The 16,392-nt window shown below is 41.4% G+C and overlaps 1 protein-coding gene across 1 annotated transcript; it reads left to right on the top strand.

The window, feature by feature from the left end:
- Positions 1–10,193: 10,193 nt before the first annotated feature.
- LOC124666402 (beta-glucosidase 5-like) lies at positions 10,194–14,397 on the top strand. Its single transcript, XM_047203736.1, has 13 exons — positions 10,194–10,328; positions 10,481–10,544; positions 10,868–10,926; positions 11,006–11,081; positions 11,403–11,474; positions 11,618–11,705; positions 11,810–12,068; positions 12,475–12,590; positions 12,846–13,060; positions 13,486–13,514; positions 13,769–13,871; positions 13,939–14,026; positions 14,160–14,397. Exons 1-13 carry the CDS (start codon positions 10,194–10,196, stop codon positions 14,395–14,397), a joined length of 1,542 nt encoding a protein of 513 aa, XP_047059692.1.
- Positions 14,398–16,392: the final 1,995 nt, after the last annotated feature.

Genomic DNA, 16,392 nt, shown 5'->3' with positions numbered 1-16,392 from the left:
GTTATTCCTACACATACACATTCAACAAATTTGATGCCTATGGTTCCTCCACAAATCTAGGTCCTCCACACACATACACCCATTTCAACACATACATAGCCATTTCAAACATCTTTGGTTCAAACACAACCAACATTTCAACACATACATACATAGGATTTCAACACATACATGTCAAATTTCATATCTAGGGTTCCAACAAATCTTTGGTTCGAACACATATACTACAATGTAGATTCCACCAACATTAATTTCCATATCAATGGTTCATATCCAAATCCACCAACATAAATTTCCATGTCTAGGGTTCATATCCAAATCTACCAAATCCACCAACACTAGTGGATGAATCGGAGGGAATCGAAGGGGGATACCTTGAGGAATGGAGGAGGAAGGAGTTGGCCTGATAGATCTAACGAATCCTTGGTCGATTTGGTGGGGGGGCGAAGGGGAGGCGGGCGGCGGCGGTTGGGGAGGAGAAACAGAGAGGAAGAAAGAGAAGTGGCTGGGTCGGGCTGGGGGCGGGCGCGGGCGCCACACTTAAGTGGATGTGTGGCGCCCGTGGCATCGGCGCCACACATGCTAGTGTGGCGCCCGTGGCATCGGCGCCACACGTAGAGGCTCGCCAAAACGGCTAAGTCCCAGACGTCCGGAGCCCCTGGATGTTTTCGACCCAAAAGTTGATATAAGTTGGCATGTGTGGCGCCGTCGGGAGGGGCGCCACACATGCTGCTACGTCGGATCGGCGGACCAGCTCAGCGTCGAGGGCACCACGTCGGCTGGGAGAGTGGCGCCGGCAGGAGGGGCGCCACACTGGCATGTGTGGCGCCGATGAGAGGGACGCCACACAAAAGGGTTAGATTGGTGAAATAGTTTCGCCGGAAGGTCAGTCTGTGCTTTTCTTTAACTTTTGGGTTATTTTTGTGCAAATCGACGTGAAAAGTGGATCAACTAGCTGTGGCCTATAAAGCCATGTAACCAGTTTGTGTTTTGAGAAGTGTGGAATACAGAAAACAACACAAATGTGTATGCTGCAACTCTATCGTGTGTGCTATGTATCTTCTCCAATATGTATATGTACGTGTTGATCTTGTGCAAATCCAATAATGGGTATCAGAGCCTCGTTGGTCGAGTCCCAGTCTCCATTGTTAGCGAGCTGCGTCGAAGGAGAAAAGTATGTTGCATGGTAAGTTGCGCCACCGGAAGCAATGAGGTGATGGCCAAGGTGAGGAGGCCATTGCCACGAGGAGTTCAACGATGATCATGTCCGAGTCGTTGACAAGATCGACATCGACGAGAGCATGAAGGAAAGTCACCGACGAGTCGCGTCACCGGTGGCGAATATGGAGGTGAGTCATCGGCAAGTTGCGGCACCGGCGAAGAACATGCGGAAGCGAGCGTGTCACGGCGACGTGCTCGTGGTGAAAGCGTAGGAGGTGCGTCTCTCGGTTAGGGCAGCAGTGATGAAGAAAATTGGCACGACAAGATGGCATTGGGGTCCGTTCTCTGTGTTGCACCAACGACATCAACGTCCATGTACATCACGAAAGAAAGAAATAATAATAAGATTATAGTTGTGATTGTTGGAACTAATTGTATTATTAGTGCTCAATATAGGAGATTCGATCATGTTTATTTTCGCTTTGTTTTTATCAGCTACATCTCATTCTAATAGTGAGAAGTGATATGTCTGCATGATGTTGTAATTGGCAGAGAGCTTAGCAAGTAAGCCGATTTGTAACCATTAATTAGGTATATGCTTACACATGATAGAATTAATCTAGAGCTTTTGTAGATTAAGCTGTTGTATGCACGCTGGAGTACCAGGGATCAAGTCAGAGCTTATTTGATTCATAGGAATTGTGTAGGATTTCCATCATTTGAGAAAATCTTCTATACATGTTGTTTAATTTAGAGGAACATATTTTGTAAGAACTAACCTTATATGAATCTTCTAGTGTAAATCCTATAGAAAAAACATTAGGCTATACCTCATAGAATTTTTCTTTGTTATAATTAAACATATTTCATCTTCCATAAAATTTAAGTAGATATGACACCCAATCATATGATTTTTTCTATTCCTATATTTATTCTATCTTATGAATCAAAAGAGCTCTTAGTGAGCAGATGGCCATGCATGTGTGTTGGCGTTGTGGACAAGCTCCTGATGAATGATATGTGTGTGTAGCTAGTGTTGAGTGAAGAGTGGATCAAATAGTTGTGGCCTTGACCATGTGTGTGTGCATGTGTTATATTCCCACTGTCAATATTTACCTCGTATTCTAGGTTTGGTTAAAGTCAAACATCATAAAGTTTGACCAATGTCTAGACAAAATTAAAAACATCTAAAACATCAAATATATATAATACGAAAATAGATTTTATAATAATTCAAATAGTATATATTTATATTGTAGATGTTTATATTTTCTCTTACATACTTATTAATAGTTTAGAAAATTTGACTTTGATTACATCTAGAATGCAGGATAATTTCGAACAAAGGAGTAGTAAAAATGTAGAACACTTTTTCTTGATTTTTTTTGAGTACTAGCTTTCAGGAACGGATGGAGTACTACTTATAATACGTTTATTATCTCTACTACTTAAAAAGACTAAACATATTCCTTACTCTGCCCAATACGTCAAATTTTTGGTCGTACTTTTCGTCCGTTTCGTCATCCCGCCCGGGACTAACTGGGCCAAAGCCCAACTAACAGAGGCGAGAATCTGCGTTAGGGTTTGCCGCCGCCGCCCTTCTCGTCGTCCTTCCGTCGATCCCTAGATCGTTGCCAACTCCCAGACCACGGCGACGGCTCTGGCCGAGGCCAAGCGTGGTCGGAGAAGGAAGCATCGATGGTGTTGTACTAGGACAGTGGAGGTGTCTCGTGGTGATGCTTTCTATGAATCTAGGCCACCATGGCCCCCCTCCAACCTCTCCCGCCTATGTCCTCCTTGTTGTCAGAAACTTTGAATTAGTAGGATAATTTTTTTTGCAGGGCAGAGTCAACAGATCTTGGTGTCATTGCTTTTGTTGTTTTGCACTAGAATCCTAGACCTACAATTTCGTTGTTCATACTTGTTTGTTGATTTTATAGGAGCCTGTTCCAATTATTCATGTTTGCTTGTTGCTCTTACTAGGTAATCATGAGAAGGAAAATGGTGGCATGAGTAAGGCGAAAAAACGTGTTCACATGCCCCTGGAGTTATTGATGCCCTCAGGGATGAGGGGGAGTTAACATCCACTAGGACTGTTACCATATCTAATGCTGCACTTCATATATTTGGAATTGAGCAGAAAATACAGGTAAATTGTATCTCATCCTAAGAAATCTATTCAAATTCTGCATATGCAAATGCTTCATTTTCTAAGTTGATCTTTAACATTATCACATGCTAACCCCATAAATGCTTGCATGCGATGCTGCATTTGATCATCGCCGTTGGCTTGCACTGAGACAACTCCCGATCCACCCATGTATTTTCTGGATTTTAAACAAGTCGTAGTCAGGTATAAGTTCCATCAGTTTCTCCAGCTTCTTCTAGGATTTTACCAGACCAACTTACTGAATATGAAAATAGTTTGGACAATTCTTCTTTGGACAAAGCCAACCTTTTATCAGATGCGACATTAAAAGGGCCTAAAGTATGTTTCTCTTCATTTTCCTTTGATGCATGTGATTTACTCACGATAGCCTGGATAGATTATCAGTCATATTTTGATATATTGGTATTACCACTGGTTCCCACTTTTTGTTCCATTTCCAGAATCGCCATGGACCAGTATATTTGACCACCTATCTATATATAAGAATATGTCACAGTTTACTGGTCTTTTGCCATGCATGTTCTAGGTGATATTGTGGAAAGTACAGTGGGTGCCATTCTCTTAGGGTGTGTTTGGTAGGTCGGTCCACTCGAGAATGTCTTTCCCAGCCCAGACATGCTCACCTTATACAAGCTAGGCTCAGATTTGACCATCTGTTTGGTGGGTCGGGTGTGTTCAGCCAAGTTGAATCAAGATGTTGTTTGGTGCTCAGCCATGTGTTAGGACATGCTGGACACAGATTCAGAAATATAAAATTACAAGGAGGTCCAATTTTTACACAAAACACCCTGAAGGAAAAAAAGGAAAAGCAATCGGGTCCTCAGATCCCGACCACCATCGAGGAGGCGCTGTGGGTGGCCGCCGGCCGGCGTGACGAGGCGCCCTTGATGACGTCCGTGGTGTCGTGAGGAGGGGCGGTGGCTGGCGACCTTGGCGGTGGAGTTTCGAGCAGTGGCGTGAGGCACTGCAGGTCGTCCGTGGCGGCGCATGCGGTCGTCCATGGCGGCGCGGGCGGTCGTCCATGGCGGCGCAGGCGGTCGTCCGTGGCGGCGCTGGAGGTCCTCTGTGGCGGGGACGGGCAGACGAGGCCCGCTAGAGCGCCGACGGACAGAGCTCGAGCACGGGGGCGGGGTAGACGAGGCCTGCCATGTTGCCGCCGAACGGAGCTCGGGCGCGGGGACGAGGCCTGCCAGGGCGGCGCCGGACGGAGCTCGGGCGCGGGGATGAGGCCTGCCAGGGCGGCGCCGGACGGAGCTCGGGCGCGGGGACGAGGCCTGCCAGGGCGGCGCCAAACGGAGCTCGGGCGGGATGAGGGGAAATGAGGAGAGGGGTGGGGGTCTGGGGGTAGAGGCGCGCGTGGGGATGTGCTACAGTGTTCTGCGGGGCGAACTCAGCCTGGCTGACCTGAGAAGCTCGATTTGAGCTTCTCAACCCGGCCTGGCTGAGAGCCCTTATTTGCACGAGGTCAGCACTGCCCAGTTGAGCCGACCCGATCTACCAAACAAGTAAAACTGAAAAAATCTGTGTTGGGATGAGAATTTCTGTGTCCACCCGACCTACCAAACACACCCTTAGATGCCCAATATCATTTGGATGTAGTCTGGGATGTTTCCAAGACTCTTATTTCTGTCATTTTCCTACTGTGGTTTCTGATCCTCCTAGTGTTGGGCTAAGAGAGTGGTTCAATCTTCCGAACTCATTCCTCACGAACTCCAAGATTAATCTTGATTGATGAGTGAACTGTATGTTTGAGATGAGTCTGGATTAGATTCTATGGATCCATATTTGCATCAAATGTGTCTGGATGTTTAAGTTGGTTCAATTATTTTGAAACACTCAGTTTCTTTTTGAGCAATTAGATTTTTAAATGGGTAGTGTTTTTTGGCACTGAGTTTGAATTTGATCTCTTATTGGAAGGTTTCTATCTCTTATGATTTTTTTTATCATGTTTCACTATTAATAAACGCTTTCAAGCTATGACCTGTTTATTAACTGTGTGGAAGCTTGTGCAGTTGAGTACTCGCCATTTTTCGGGATTAAGGGGTTGTTCTGCAGGAGGTGCGGGTGTTATCTCGAAATGCTCGAGTCAAAATTCCTCTTATGTATATTCTCGAAAATTTTGTCTTATCTCTATATGTCTGTGTCCTTTAATTCTTCAATTCATGAATTGCATAGCAGGGGAATAACGAATGAGCTTTTAGGGGAGCACCATGATGAGGAGGCTGCACTGCTGCAGTACTCGTTGTCTGCAGCGATGGACAGGTACGCAATGCAGACGCTGATTCCTATTACCTATTTTATTGTCCAGTCCTGTTCTATGCACTAGCACTATGGTTACATCCGGCACCTCTGTTGTGACATGGTGCCACCCCATCGACATTGGCCACTGTATTTTTCACTTTTTACTACCTCAATGTTCCCTTGTGCATGGGTCACCTCTACCAATTCTGCAATCTTTGTTGCCCCATTTGCAACGTAGGAGCACCCAATCTGCTTCCTGACTCTATTTGGTATGTCCATGCTATATTTTATTATACTTCATCGATACCTCTTAATACGTTTGTATAAATATCTTATCTCCGGCCATATACTGATCCTTCACATAAAGGTAATAAATGACTGTGCATTTGGGTTTCTTTCGGCTTTGTTCATATTGTGATCCAAATTCATTTATTGGATTCCGAGTTATTCTTATAGAGAGAATTCCTTATTTGACACTACTTAAAGTTTCAGTTTCTTATTTGGACCTGGAAAACCTTTTCTTCCCTATTTGACATCTAAACTTTGTTTTCTTCCCTATATGACACTGCCGTCAATTTTGTTAACTACATCCGTTACCATTGTTTTTCTTGGACCATTATACCCTTGCCTCAGTTGACATAAACGAAACTAGGAAAAAAAGAAAAACGCTTGCGGTAGGCCGTGACCAATTCGGTGCAGAAATTGTCGTCCCGCGTGGCTAAACTAGCTACTTAATCTCCGCATGCGTAGCTAGTTTAGATTATGCTTTTTTCAAGCTAGCTCCGATCTACTTTCTCTTGCTTTTTTTTTTTTGCTTCATGCACATGCACACGCCCAGCTCTGTAGTTGCATACTTGCATACACGCGCAGCTAGCTATTAGCAGCATTCTTTCTGTTTTAGTTCACACGTTATGCATTTTTTTCTGTTTTTAATTGCTCTAGAATTACTGTTCCCATATATACATGCACAAGTGCAGATTAAGAACATGCTTCAATCAACTTGAGCCAACTTCTATCGAGAGTTCTCTGCCCATATCCTGCTATTTTGGCATGTAAAAAATCGGTCACATACTGAACTAGGGGCAGAAACGTCATTTTACGTTTCAAGCTAACACCGTTAGTGCTCAGAATGCACTACAGTGTCATATAGGGAAGAAAATGAAGTTTACATGTCAAATAGGGAAGAAAAACTTTTCCAGGGTTAAATAAGGAATTGAGACTTTAGGTAGTGTCAAATAAGGAATTCTCTCATTCTTACAGGACTCAAGGTGCAGTGTTTGTTATTCTCCATTCATTGTTTTGGCCAGCCTATCTTACCACCCACCCAGGTTATGCTGGGGCAGAGTACTGAAAGCATTGTGCCTAGATTGCAGATATGTATTATGGTACAAGCTTAGGTTTCACTGACATTATTCTGTGTTGTAAAGTAATGAAAGATTGTCCGTTGATATCCACGAGTTCCTTTTTCACCTTGTTCCATTCAGTGTGCTTGGTTTGATGTTGCGTGGCCATCCAGTTATTCCTCTGAGACACAATCGATGCCGAACCAGTTCATAGAGTAGGGTGATGTGTTCCTTCAAAGCTTTGTGGAGCAACGATGATGCTGTATATATGCAGCAACAGCAGAGAGGCATACATTTTCTTTTTTTGCATTCGAACATGCATGCATCAAAATAGTGTCAAGGTGGGAGGTTATTATGATTCCACCTCTGGGAGAAAAGGCAGGTGTGGCATCGTCGCAATGCGTAGCTAGTTTAGATTATGCTTTTTTCAAGCTAGCTCCGATCTACTTTCTCTTGCTTTTTTTTTTTTTTTGCTTCATGCACATGCACGCGCCCAGCTCTGTAGTTGCATACTTGCATACACGCGCAGCTAGCTATTAGCAGCATTCTTTCTGTTTTAGTTCACCCGTTATGCATTTTTTTCTGTTTTTAATTGCTCTAGAATTACTGTTCCCATATATACATGCACAAGTGCAGATTAAGAACATGCTTCAATCAACTTGAGCCAACTTCTATCGAGAGTTCTCTGCCCATATCCTGCTATTTTGGCATGTAAAAAATTGGTCACATACTGAACTAGGGGCAGAAACGTCATTTTACGTTTCAAGCTAACACCGTTAGTGCTCAGAATGCACTACAGTGTCATATAGGGAAGAAAATGAAGTTTACATGTCAAATAGGGAAGAAAAACTTTTCCAGGATTAAATAAGGAATTGAGACTTTAGGTAGTGTCAAATAAGGAATTCTCTCATTCTTATAGGACTCAAGGTGCAGTGTTTGTTATTCTCCATTCATTGTTTTGGCCAGCCTATCCTACCACCCACCCAGGTTATGCTGGGGCAGAGTACTGAAAGCATTGTCCCTAGATTGCAGATGTGTATTATGGTACAAGCTTAGGTTTCACTGACATGATTCTTTGTTGTAAAGTAATGAAAGATTGTCCGTTGATATCCACGAGTTCCTTTTTCACCTTGTTCCATTCAGTGTGCTTGGTTTGATGTTGCGTGGACATCCAGTTATTCCTCTGAGACACAATCGATGCCGAACCAGTTCATAGAGTAGGGTGATGTGTTCCTTCAGAGCTTTGTGGAGCAACGATGATGCTGTATATATGCAGCAACAGCAGAGAGGCATACATTTTCTTTTTTTTGCATTCGAACATGCATGCATCAAAATAGTGTCAAGGTGGGAGGTTATTATGATTCCACCTCTGGGAGAAAAGGCAGGTGTGGCATCGTCGCAATACTTTGCTTCAGATTTTTTGCTTCTGCTGTGTAAATTACTAGAATGATGTTCTTCATATAGTAAATTCATTCCGTCCAAGAACGTGTAGAAACTTGATGGGTCCAGTTATTCTGAGAATCTGAGGCTGTTTTTTCTGTTCCGAAACCACTAACAAATTGGTTGATGTTGTTCGGCTTATTGTTGTTTTTCAGGCAATACAGGAAACATTTGTTTATGTGATATATAAAATATATAATGCCTATGTGCACGCATGTATCTGTTCAGCTCTGGTTGCTTTTTTTTTTAGAAACACAGTATAAATGTAGATGCTCACATACACGCGCATACACTCACCCCTATGATCGTACACACGTACACCCTATCCTTATAGCACCTCTGGAAGACTGAACCGACGGATCAAATCTTGAAATTGATGAAGTCACCACAATTGTGTCGCTAACGATGGGAATGTTGCCTCCTACTGAATGAATATTCCATTTTTATGAGGCACACATATGTTAAACCTAAAGTTTAAATTCTGGTGGGCTAAAGATACAACCATCCTCCTAGACACTCAACCTCAGGTTGGTTCTCTGGTTGCTTTTTTTTTGTAGCTTCGAGTGCTTGCTTTCATGCAATATCTGTATTATTGCTTTGGTTTGATTCAGTAGCTTTGAGTACTTGCTTTGTAAAAGATATTAAAAGCAGAAGTGCACTCCACCATATTTTGGAGCGATTTGTTTCCATGGTGTGGATAAACTGAAGCAAACCAAGAGATGCCTCATGTGATTCCCTAAAAAAAATGCCTCATGTGATTTTGTAAAAAGAAATGGCTATTTTCTCATGGAACCGGATATTCATGCGGAGGCAGATAGAGCAAATTCCTTTTCTTTGCCATCCACCGACTTTCACCAACAGATATGCCGCAACATATAATTGATTTTCAATGACATTTGGATTTTATCGACTTTCGAACTGATTGTTTATTTGATTCAGTGTGTCACTGTAGACCATAGCAACGCACGGACAAATTTACTAGTAACTAATCAAAAGAAGCAGGCTGAACATTTAAGAGCAAGTAGAGTCCAGTCAGCTGACTATAAGATATTAAATAATATATTTTAGATGAGTTGGAGGAGAGAGAAGAGGAGAGAGAAGGGAGATGGGCTACTATGCAATAGCCAGCTCTTGCACGTGCTCTTAGGCACTTTGTGAGAGTGAAAGGTGGGCCATATGTTAATAAAGTGCTTCATTCTTATAGCCAACTATTATACATGTTAGCTATAAGATGACTACAAATGATATATCATCTTGTTATAGCCAGCAGTTGGCTATACTATTGGAATTGCTCTAAGACCTACTATATGCTCTCTCTCTCTCCTAAACTAGGATGCATATTAGTTTTAGTTAAAGTTAAAATTTTATAAATTTTGTTTAAATATATAGAAAATTATAATAACATCTAGAACACTATCTTAATATTATTAAAATAATTATAAAATATATGTTTATATTATATGCGTTTGTTATTGTAAAGTTTATATGTTTTCATTGAACAAACTATATAAAGTTTGACTTTAATTGACATAATATGCATCCTAAATTAGAAAGAAAGAAATATTGTAATAAAAAAATTGTAGCATAAATGTTTTCACGGAGTGGAAGAGTCCAGGCTGACCACTCCCAAATATTCTACTCCGAGTTCCGAGTTCCGAGAAGTATCTGCCCATGCCCGCACGAGTTCCGAGTTCCGAGGTCATTTAACGAGTCCTGACTACAGGTTTTTTAATTTGGTCGCTTCTCACGAGGTTGAGGCTTTTACATCCACGGGGTTGTGCCAAGCGAAGGAATCGGCCGAGCAACTGAAAGTCTGAAACGCAAGCACTGCTGCACAGATGGGTGGTGCTACTGCCTTCTTCTTCCTCTTGCTGCCCCTCTGGGTTCAGGATGCAACTGCGGCTGATCTTGTCTTAACAAGAAGTGATTTCCCACGGGACTTTGTCTTTGGAGCTGGAACCTCAGCATATCAAGTAAGTAATCCTTTTTTAAGGAATCAAGTAAGTAATCTATTTTGTTTGTGCAGACAGTTCTGGCGTGTATACTGTTTAGTTCATCAAGTGACGTCGTTAATGTAATACAGTTTCCTCGCCCTACTGGATTTTGATGTTTCTTTTGCACGCAGTATGAGGGTGCTGTTGATGAGGATGGCAGGAGCCCAAGCATTTGGGACACTTTCACTCACGCTGGTTAGTTTCTGCCTGCTTTTCCTGCGCTGCAATGTCGGATACCATTTTGTGTTAGCATGGGAGTATGCATATTTTTGTGGATACTTGCATCTTTATATCTCAAATGCCTACGAATCAGAACTTTGAGCAATCTGTGAGCAGTTTTCCTGTTGCATTTTGTTCGTATTTGAGATTAGTTTCCTCTCGGCACAACAATTCCACACTCCGTTGCTGAAGCATAACTACATTTGGCCAAGAGCAGAACTGCATGTGGTTGGCCAAGAATTCGTTCGCTGTGGTTAGGTTCAAGTCGGTAATTTTGATGATTCGACTTGCGCTTGCAGGCAAAATCGCAGACAAAAGCACAGGAGATGTTGCTGCAGATGGGTACCACAAATACATGGTAAATAATATGGGGCCTTGCAAAATCTTCAGTACCTTTTAGTAGTTCTCAAAGGAATTTGTCTTATCTGATTTTGCAGGAGGATGTCATGCTCATGTACGAGACAGGCCTAGAGGCCTACAGGTTCTCCATCTCCTGGTCAAGGCTTATTCCAAGTATACAAATTCTGCACAACCTTTCATCCACAAAACCACTATACTTACTCTGTCCACAAATAAGTGTACTTCAAGCTTTTGTCCTAAGTAACTTATTAAAACTTGGCCAACTTTATAGGGCAAATTGTAGCAGCATTTATGAAATTAAATTAGTATAATTAGGTCTGTTTGACGTCATATATGTTGTTACTCTTTTTCATAAAATTGGACAAATTTTGAAAAGATTTAACTTAGGACAAAAGATAGAAATAAACTTATTCGTGGACAGGGGGAACAGTTTTCTAATTTATCTCATCGTTTTTGGAAATTTCTGCTTTACAGATGGACGTGGGGCTGTCAATCCTAAAGGTCTAAAGTTCTACAATAACCTTATTAATGAGCTAGTGAATCATGGTATTTTTTTTTCGTAGCTTTGAGCGTTTAAGTAGTTAACTGCAATCAATTGCTAGGTTCATGCAGTAGACAAAAACTATTTCCTTTCAATAAGTCTACAGTAAAAGGTTGAAGGCATATTGATATTTGTGATATTTATACAGGAATTCAAATACACATCACACTTCACCAACTAGATCTGCCTCAAATTCTTGAAGACGAGTATGGTGGATGGCTGAGCCCTAGAATTGTGTAAGTTGATATGCAGTTTCAGTACTTGCAGTGGCAACTTTACATAACATTGACATACAACATAATGTTTGCCATATTCACCTATTCACATCTACTAAATGCAGCGAAGATTTCACAGCGTATGCAAATGTTTGCTTCCGCGAGTTTGGAGATAGGGTTGCATTCTGGACGACTGTGGATGAGCCAAACATCGCTATATATTCCTCTTATGATACTGCTCTGTTCCCCCCTGCCCGTTGCTCGGATCCATTTGGAATAACAAAGTGCACCGTTGGGGACTCTAGTGTCGAACCATACATAGCAGCTCATAATACCCTTATGGCGCATGCATCAGTTTTCAGTCTATACAGAGAAAAGTATCAAGTGAGTGAATTATCTTGTACTCAGTGTAGTTTTGGTGCCGCTTAGTTTATTAATAAACTGCGATACTCTAAGCCATCTTATTTTTTTAAGAATGCATGGAGGCACCGTTTGCATTCATATATTACACAGTAGCCACATTCTAGTTCCGGTTTTTAATAGGCATTGACAGTAGTACTTCCTGGGGAATAGTCGGCTTATTTTGCTGGCCTTGATCCCTTCAAAGCAGGGATGCACATCAACATATTTTAAGCGAATGTACATAGTAAACTCTTAGTCCGCTAGTTGATTGGGCAGTGCTCCTGCATTTTCCCTAGATAAATTATTCCGTTCTCATTGTTTCCCTGTTATGGAGCATTTTTTTAAGGTATATGCTCATAAAAACTAAAAATGAACCTTTTGTATGCAGCCCATGCAAAAAGGAGCTGTCGGCATAAATATCTTCTCCTTCTGGACTTATCCACTAACAAATTCCACGGTGGATTTAGAAGCAACTCAGAGGTGTAAACATTTCTTGTTTGGCTGGTATGATATTTTACCTCCATTTTGAGAACTGAGTGCTAGCTCAGTGGCTGGAGTTCAAGGTGCTGAACCCGCCCATCCTGAGTTCGAATCCTGCGCAAAGCGCGGACTCATTAGGGGTGCTATTCGTGCTGAAAAAGCACGGAGAGGTCGCATATTCTATCTAAGAACGTATAGCCAAGGGAGGGATCATTCCCCCGTTGATAACGTATTTTTTATATTTTTGCATTTTTTACATCTTAACTGCGGTACTGGCAGGATATTAGAGCCATTGGTGTTTGGGGACTACCCAGAAGTAATGAGGAAGAATGTTGGCTCTCGCCTTCCACCCTTCACAAAAGATCAGTCTGAACTTATCAGGGGCTCTTTAGATTTTATTGGAATAAATTACTACTATTCTCTCTATGTGAATGATCGCCCTCTAGGGACAGGTGTTCGAGACTACAATGCAGACATGTCTATTTATTACAGAGGTAAGTATCCTTTTCTGGATACTGATACGGAGTACTAGAATTGTCATTGCTCGTAGTTTTGTGGCATGTGGATTTGGAATTTGACACATTTTTTTGTTTGTCTCGGCGCATTGGGCTCACAAGCAAATAATGCAACTAAGATATGCAAAAATAGGCCGGAGTCACAAATGTTGCGCATTTCTCTGATTGAAGTGTTCAGCCATCCCTAAACATGTTCAATGTCTAGTATTATTTATCTTCAGAGCCTTGTTTTTTTAGGTCACCTAGTTACGTTTTCTGCCATAGTACTGCATCTAGGAACTGTAACTTTCTTTTAACCATTTTAATCTCAAAGTATGCTATCTGTTCACCACTTTACTAGACATATGTAACTGAAAAGTGTCGCAGTAGTGCTTTCTAACAAGTGATTTCTTTCTACGGCGCAGGTTCTCCGACAGACCCGCCAGTTGGTAAGGTAAAAGGATGTGCCAGCAATGTGTTTTGGAATAACTCCAGTTCTTGTGGCCAAGCAATGCACATGTGTTGGATTATATGTTGGATTATATGTTCTCAAGTCTCAACTGAATCAAGAGATATGACCAAAAAAATACGCAGTTAAAACTGTTATTTTAAACAGAATCAAGAGATTAGAAAAGAAAGATGGCTTAAAAGTTAAAACTGATATTGCAAGGTTGACAATAACTATCCAGATCATCTCTTGGTCTGCAGGGTGCCCCAAAAAATGTTCCAAGTGATCCCAAAGGGTTGCAACATGTACTGGAGTACCTGAAAGAAGCCTATGGGAACCTTCCCATCTATGTGCAAGAGAATGGTAATTCTGATTTCCCGCCAGAAGTAAGCCTGTGCTAATGAATATAATTGATTCATACATCCGCCAGGTATGGGCTTTGCCGACGACAATCTATATGACACCGATAGGATCGGTTACTTGAGCAGCCACATGGAAAGCACGCTAAACGCAGTTAGGTGCGTCAAGACCAAACAAATCTAGTTGCTTCAGCATTTTACTTCCAAAACAGTGCAAGAGAGCAGCTCTGCCCGTTAACCCATTCGTTTCAGAAGAAGTAAGAGGAAGCTTGCTCGGTCTCTTGTTCTGCAGGAACGGAGCTGACGTGAGAGGCTATTTCGCCTGGTCATTCATGGATGTGTTCGAGTTCTTGAGTGGGTACCAGTCCAAGTACGGCATGTACCACGTCGACTTCGCTGACGAGAGGCGGCCACGGCGAGCCAGGCTCTCGGCTCGCTGGTACTCTGCCTTCCTGAAGAAAAAGGCTGGAACCTCTACGGTTTTGTCAAGAATGCAGCATCAGAACTCGGAGTTGGACGCCATGTCCTGATTCCTGACTCTCGTCCCGAGTACGGTGTGTGCGCGCCTAGTGGCCGCCGGTGGTTGGGAGTCGGAGATGAGGCGCGCGCCTCCGTGTATATATGCACTTGTGCTCGCCCGTGAGCAATCGAAAAAGGGAAACACTTGAATTTTAGTACTCCTTCCAATTCATATTACCTATCGATAATATATTAGCGACAATAATATGTAGGATGTCAAGGTGGGATCCCGATGGGGTCTCACTTTTAGTGTATTTTGTCTTTTCTAGTTCAAAATTTTGTGTCAAAATTTACACTAGAAAAAATAAAATGTACTGCAGGTGGTGCTTCGGTGGGATCCCGAGAATATTATGAATTGGAGGGAGTATCAAGTTTTTTTATTTACAAAATTCCCACTTGCAGTATAATAATATGGATTGGAGGGAGTACAAGTTTTTTATTTACAAAACTCAGCTTAACGAAGTAGAGCAATTTTTTGAAGCCGAGAATATTTTCTAAAAACTCATAAATATAAAAAAACAGTGAATATTCTTTGAAGCCATGAATGTATTTTCTTTGAAGGATGTGAACATTTTTTTCAAAACTCCTGATATGTTTTTGAGCCCACAAATAGGTTTTTTAAGCCTTGAATAATTTTTGAAACATGGTCTCTTTTTTCAAAAACTTGGATTTCTTAATGAAAACGTTTTCAAACAAAAATAAAAAAGGAAGGAAAACAGAAAACACAAGAGAAAAGGAAACATAAAAAACGCAAAAGAAACTCTTAGAAAACATGCCTTATTGGGCTCAGACCATGAGCCAAACCCTTGAAGGAGAACAGCAATAGCGCCCGCGTTGAGCGGAGAATAGAATTTCGATGTAAAGTGACGACAAACAAGGAAATGGCCACCATATATATTACTGGTTGAGCATCCATATATTTTCGCGGGTCCTCAAGTTTTTGTCTTGTCGCACATATTTAATGTGAAAATTATCAGTGTTGTGGAAGATATGCCCGTGAAAATATTTTTTAAATGAATAGTTCAATGGCTACACCATGCAACTAGAGGAAAGAGATATTCTTCAAGAGTGCAAGCCGAATGATGCACTTCTATTTCACATTGCCTTCAATGTTTGCTGCCCGTTCCTACATGAACTAACAATTGGTATAAGTAACAATAATGAAAACAACAACATACTATAGCTTTGTCAACCAAAGGTTGACATCATTCCTTGTTATGACCTACTCAAAGCAACAATTTGTTTTTCTTGCAACAGAGAATGCTGCGCCAGGTAACACCTTGAAGATTCTAAAGTGGCCTTGTATTCAAAATCAGAGAGGGTACTATTAGTTGAGAACTAAAAAATCATACTTAAAACTACTATGAGAATAAGAAAAAACTAGCAAAATACATCACTTTCAGATGAATGTTAGTCAGACGGGATTTTCTTTAAACACGATGAGTCAAACCATTACCACTTGAACCTACAAAGTAGACAACCGCACAAACTAATTGAGGTACGAGGTTGCAATAATTGGAGCAGATAAACCCATATGTAGTTGGCACTAAACTATACTGTACATTCAAACTCAATACTTGACACAAAAAACCATCAAAATAAATTAGTTACCCTGACTCATCAACAATACAAAATAAGATGGAAAAATAGCTACAACACACTAGCAACGTGGAATTTTTTCATAATCATACTTCAACTTTGTATGACCTCACAAATCTACGGACACATCATTGTTGCTTCAATCTCACAAATCCAAACTGGGCTAGAGGCTGTACAACGGTCGATAATGCCGTCTTTTCTTATTTCACTTCATCTAAAAGACGAAAAACACAGTGTACAACGGATATTGTTTGGATGGTTTTAAAATTGTGGGGTTGTTTAAATTAAACAAGAATACGGATGGGTAACTGTGAGTTAGAGAAGACCTCTTGTAATGGAGAAAATGTTTTGTCCTTTTCTTCTAGAGAATGTCAGCCGACAAGCTTTTTGATTTGAAAACAATAGTT

Source organism: Lolium rigidum, chromosome 6, assembly GCF_022539505.1.
Source record: "Lolium rigidum isolate FL_2022 chromosome 6, APGP_CSIRO_Lrig_0.1, whole genome shotgun sequence".
In the NCBI taxonomy this organism is placed as follows: Eukaryota; Viridiplantae; Streptophyta; class Magnoliopsida; order Poales; family Poaceae; genus Lolium; species Lolium rigidum.
The sequence above is the reverse complement of the archived record's forward strand: the minus strand, read 5'-3'. Positions and strand labels throughout refer to the sequence as shown.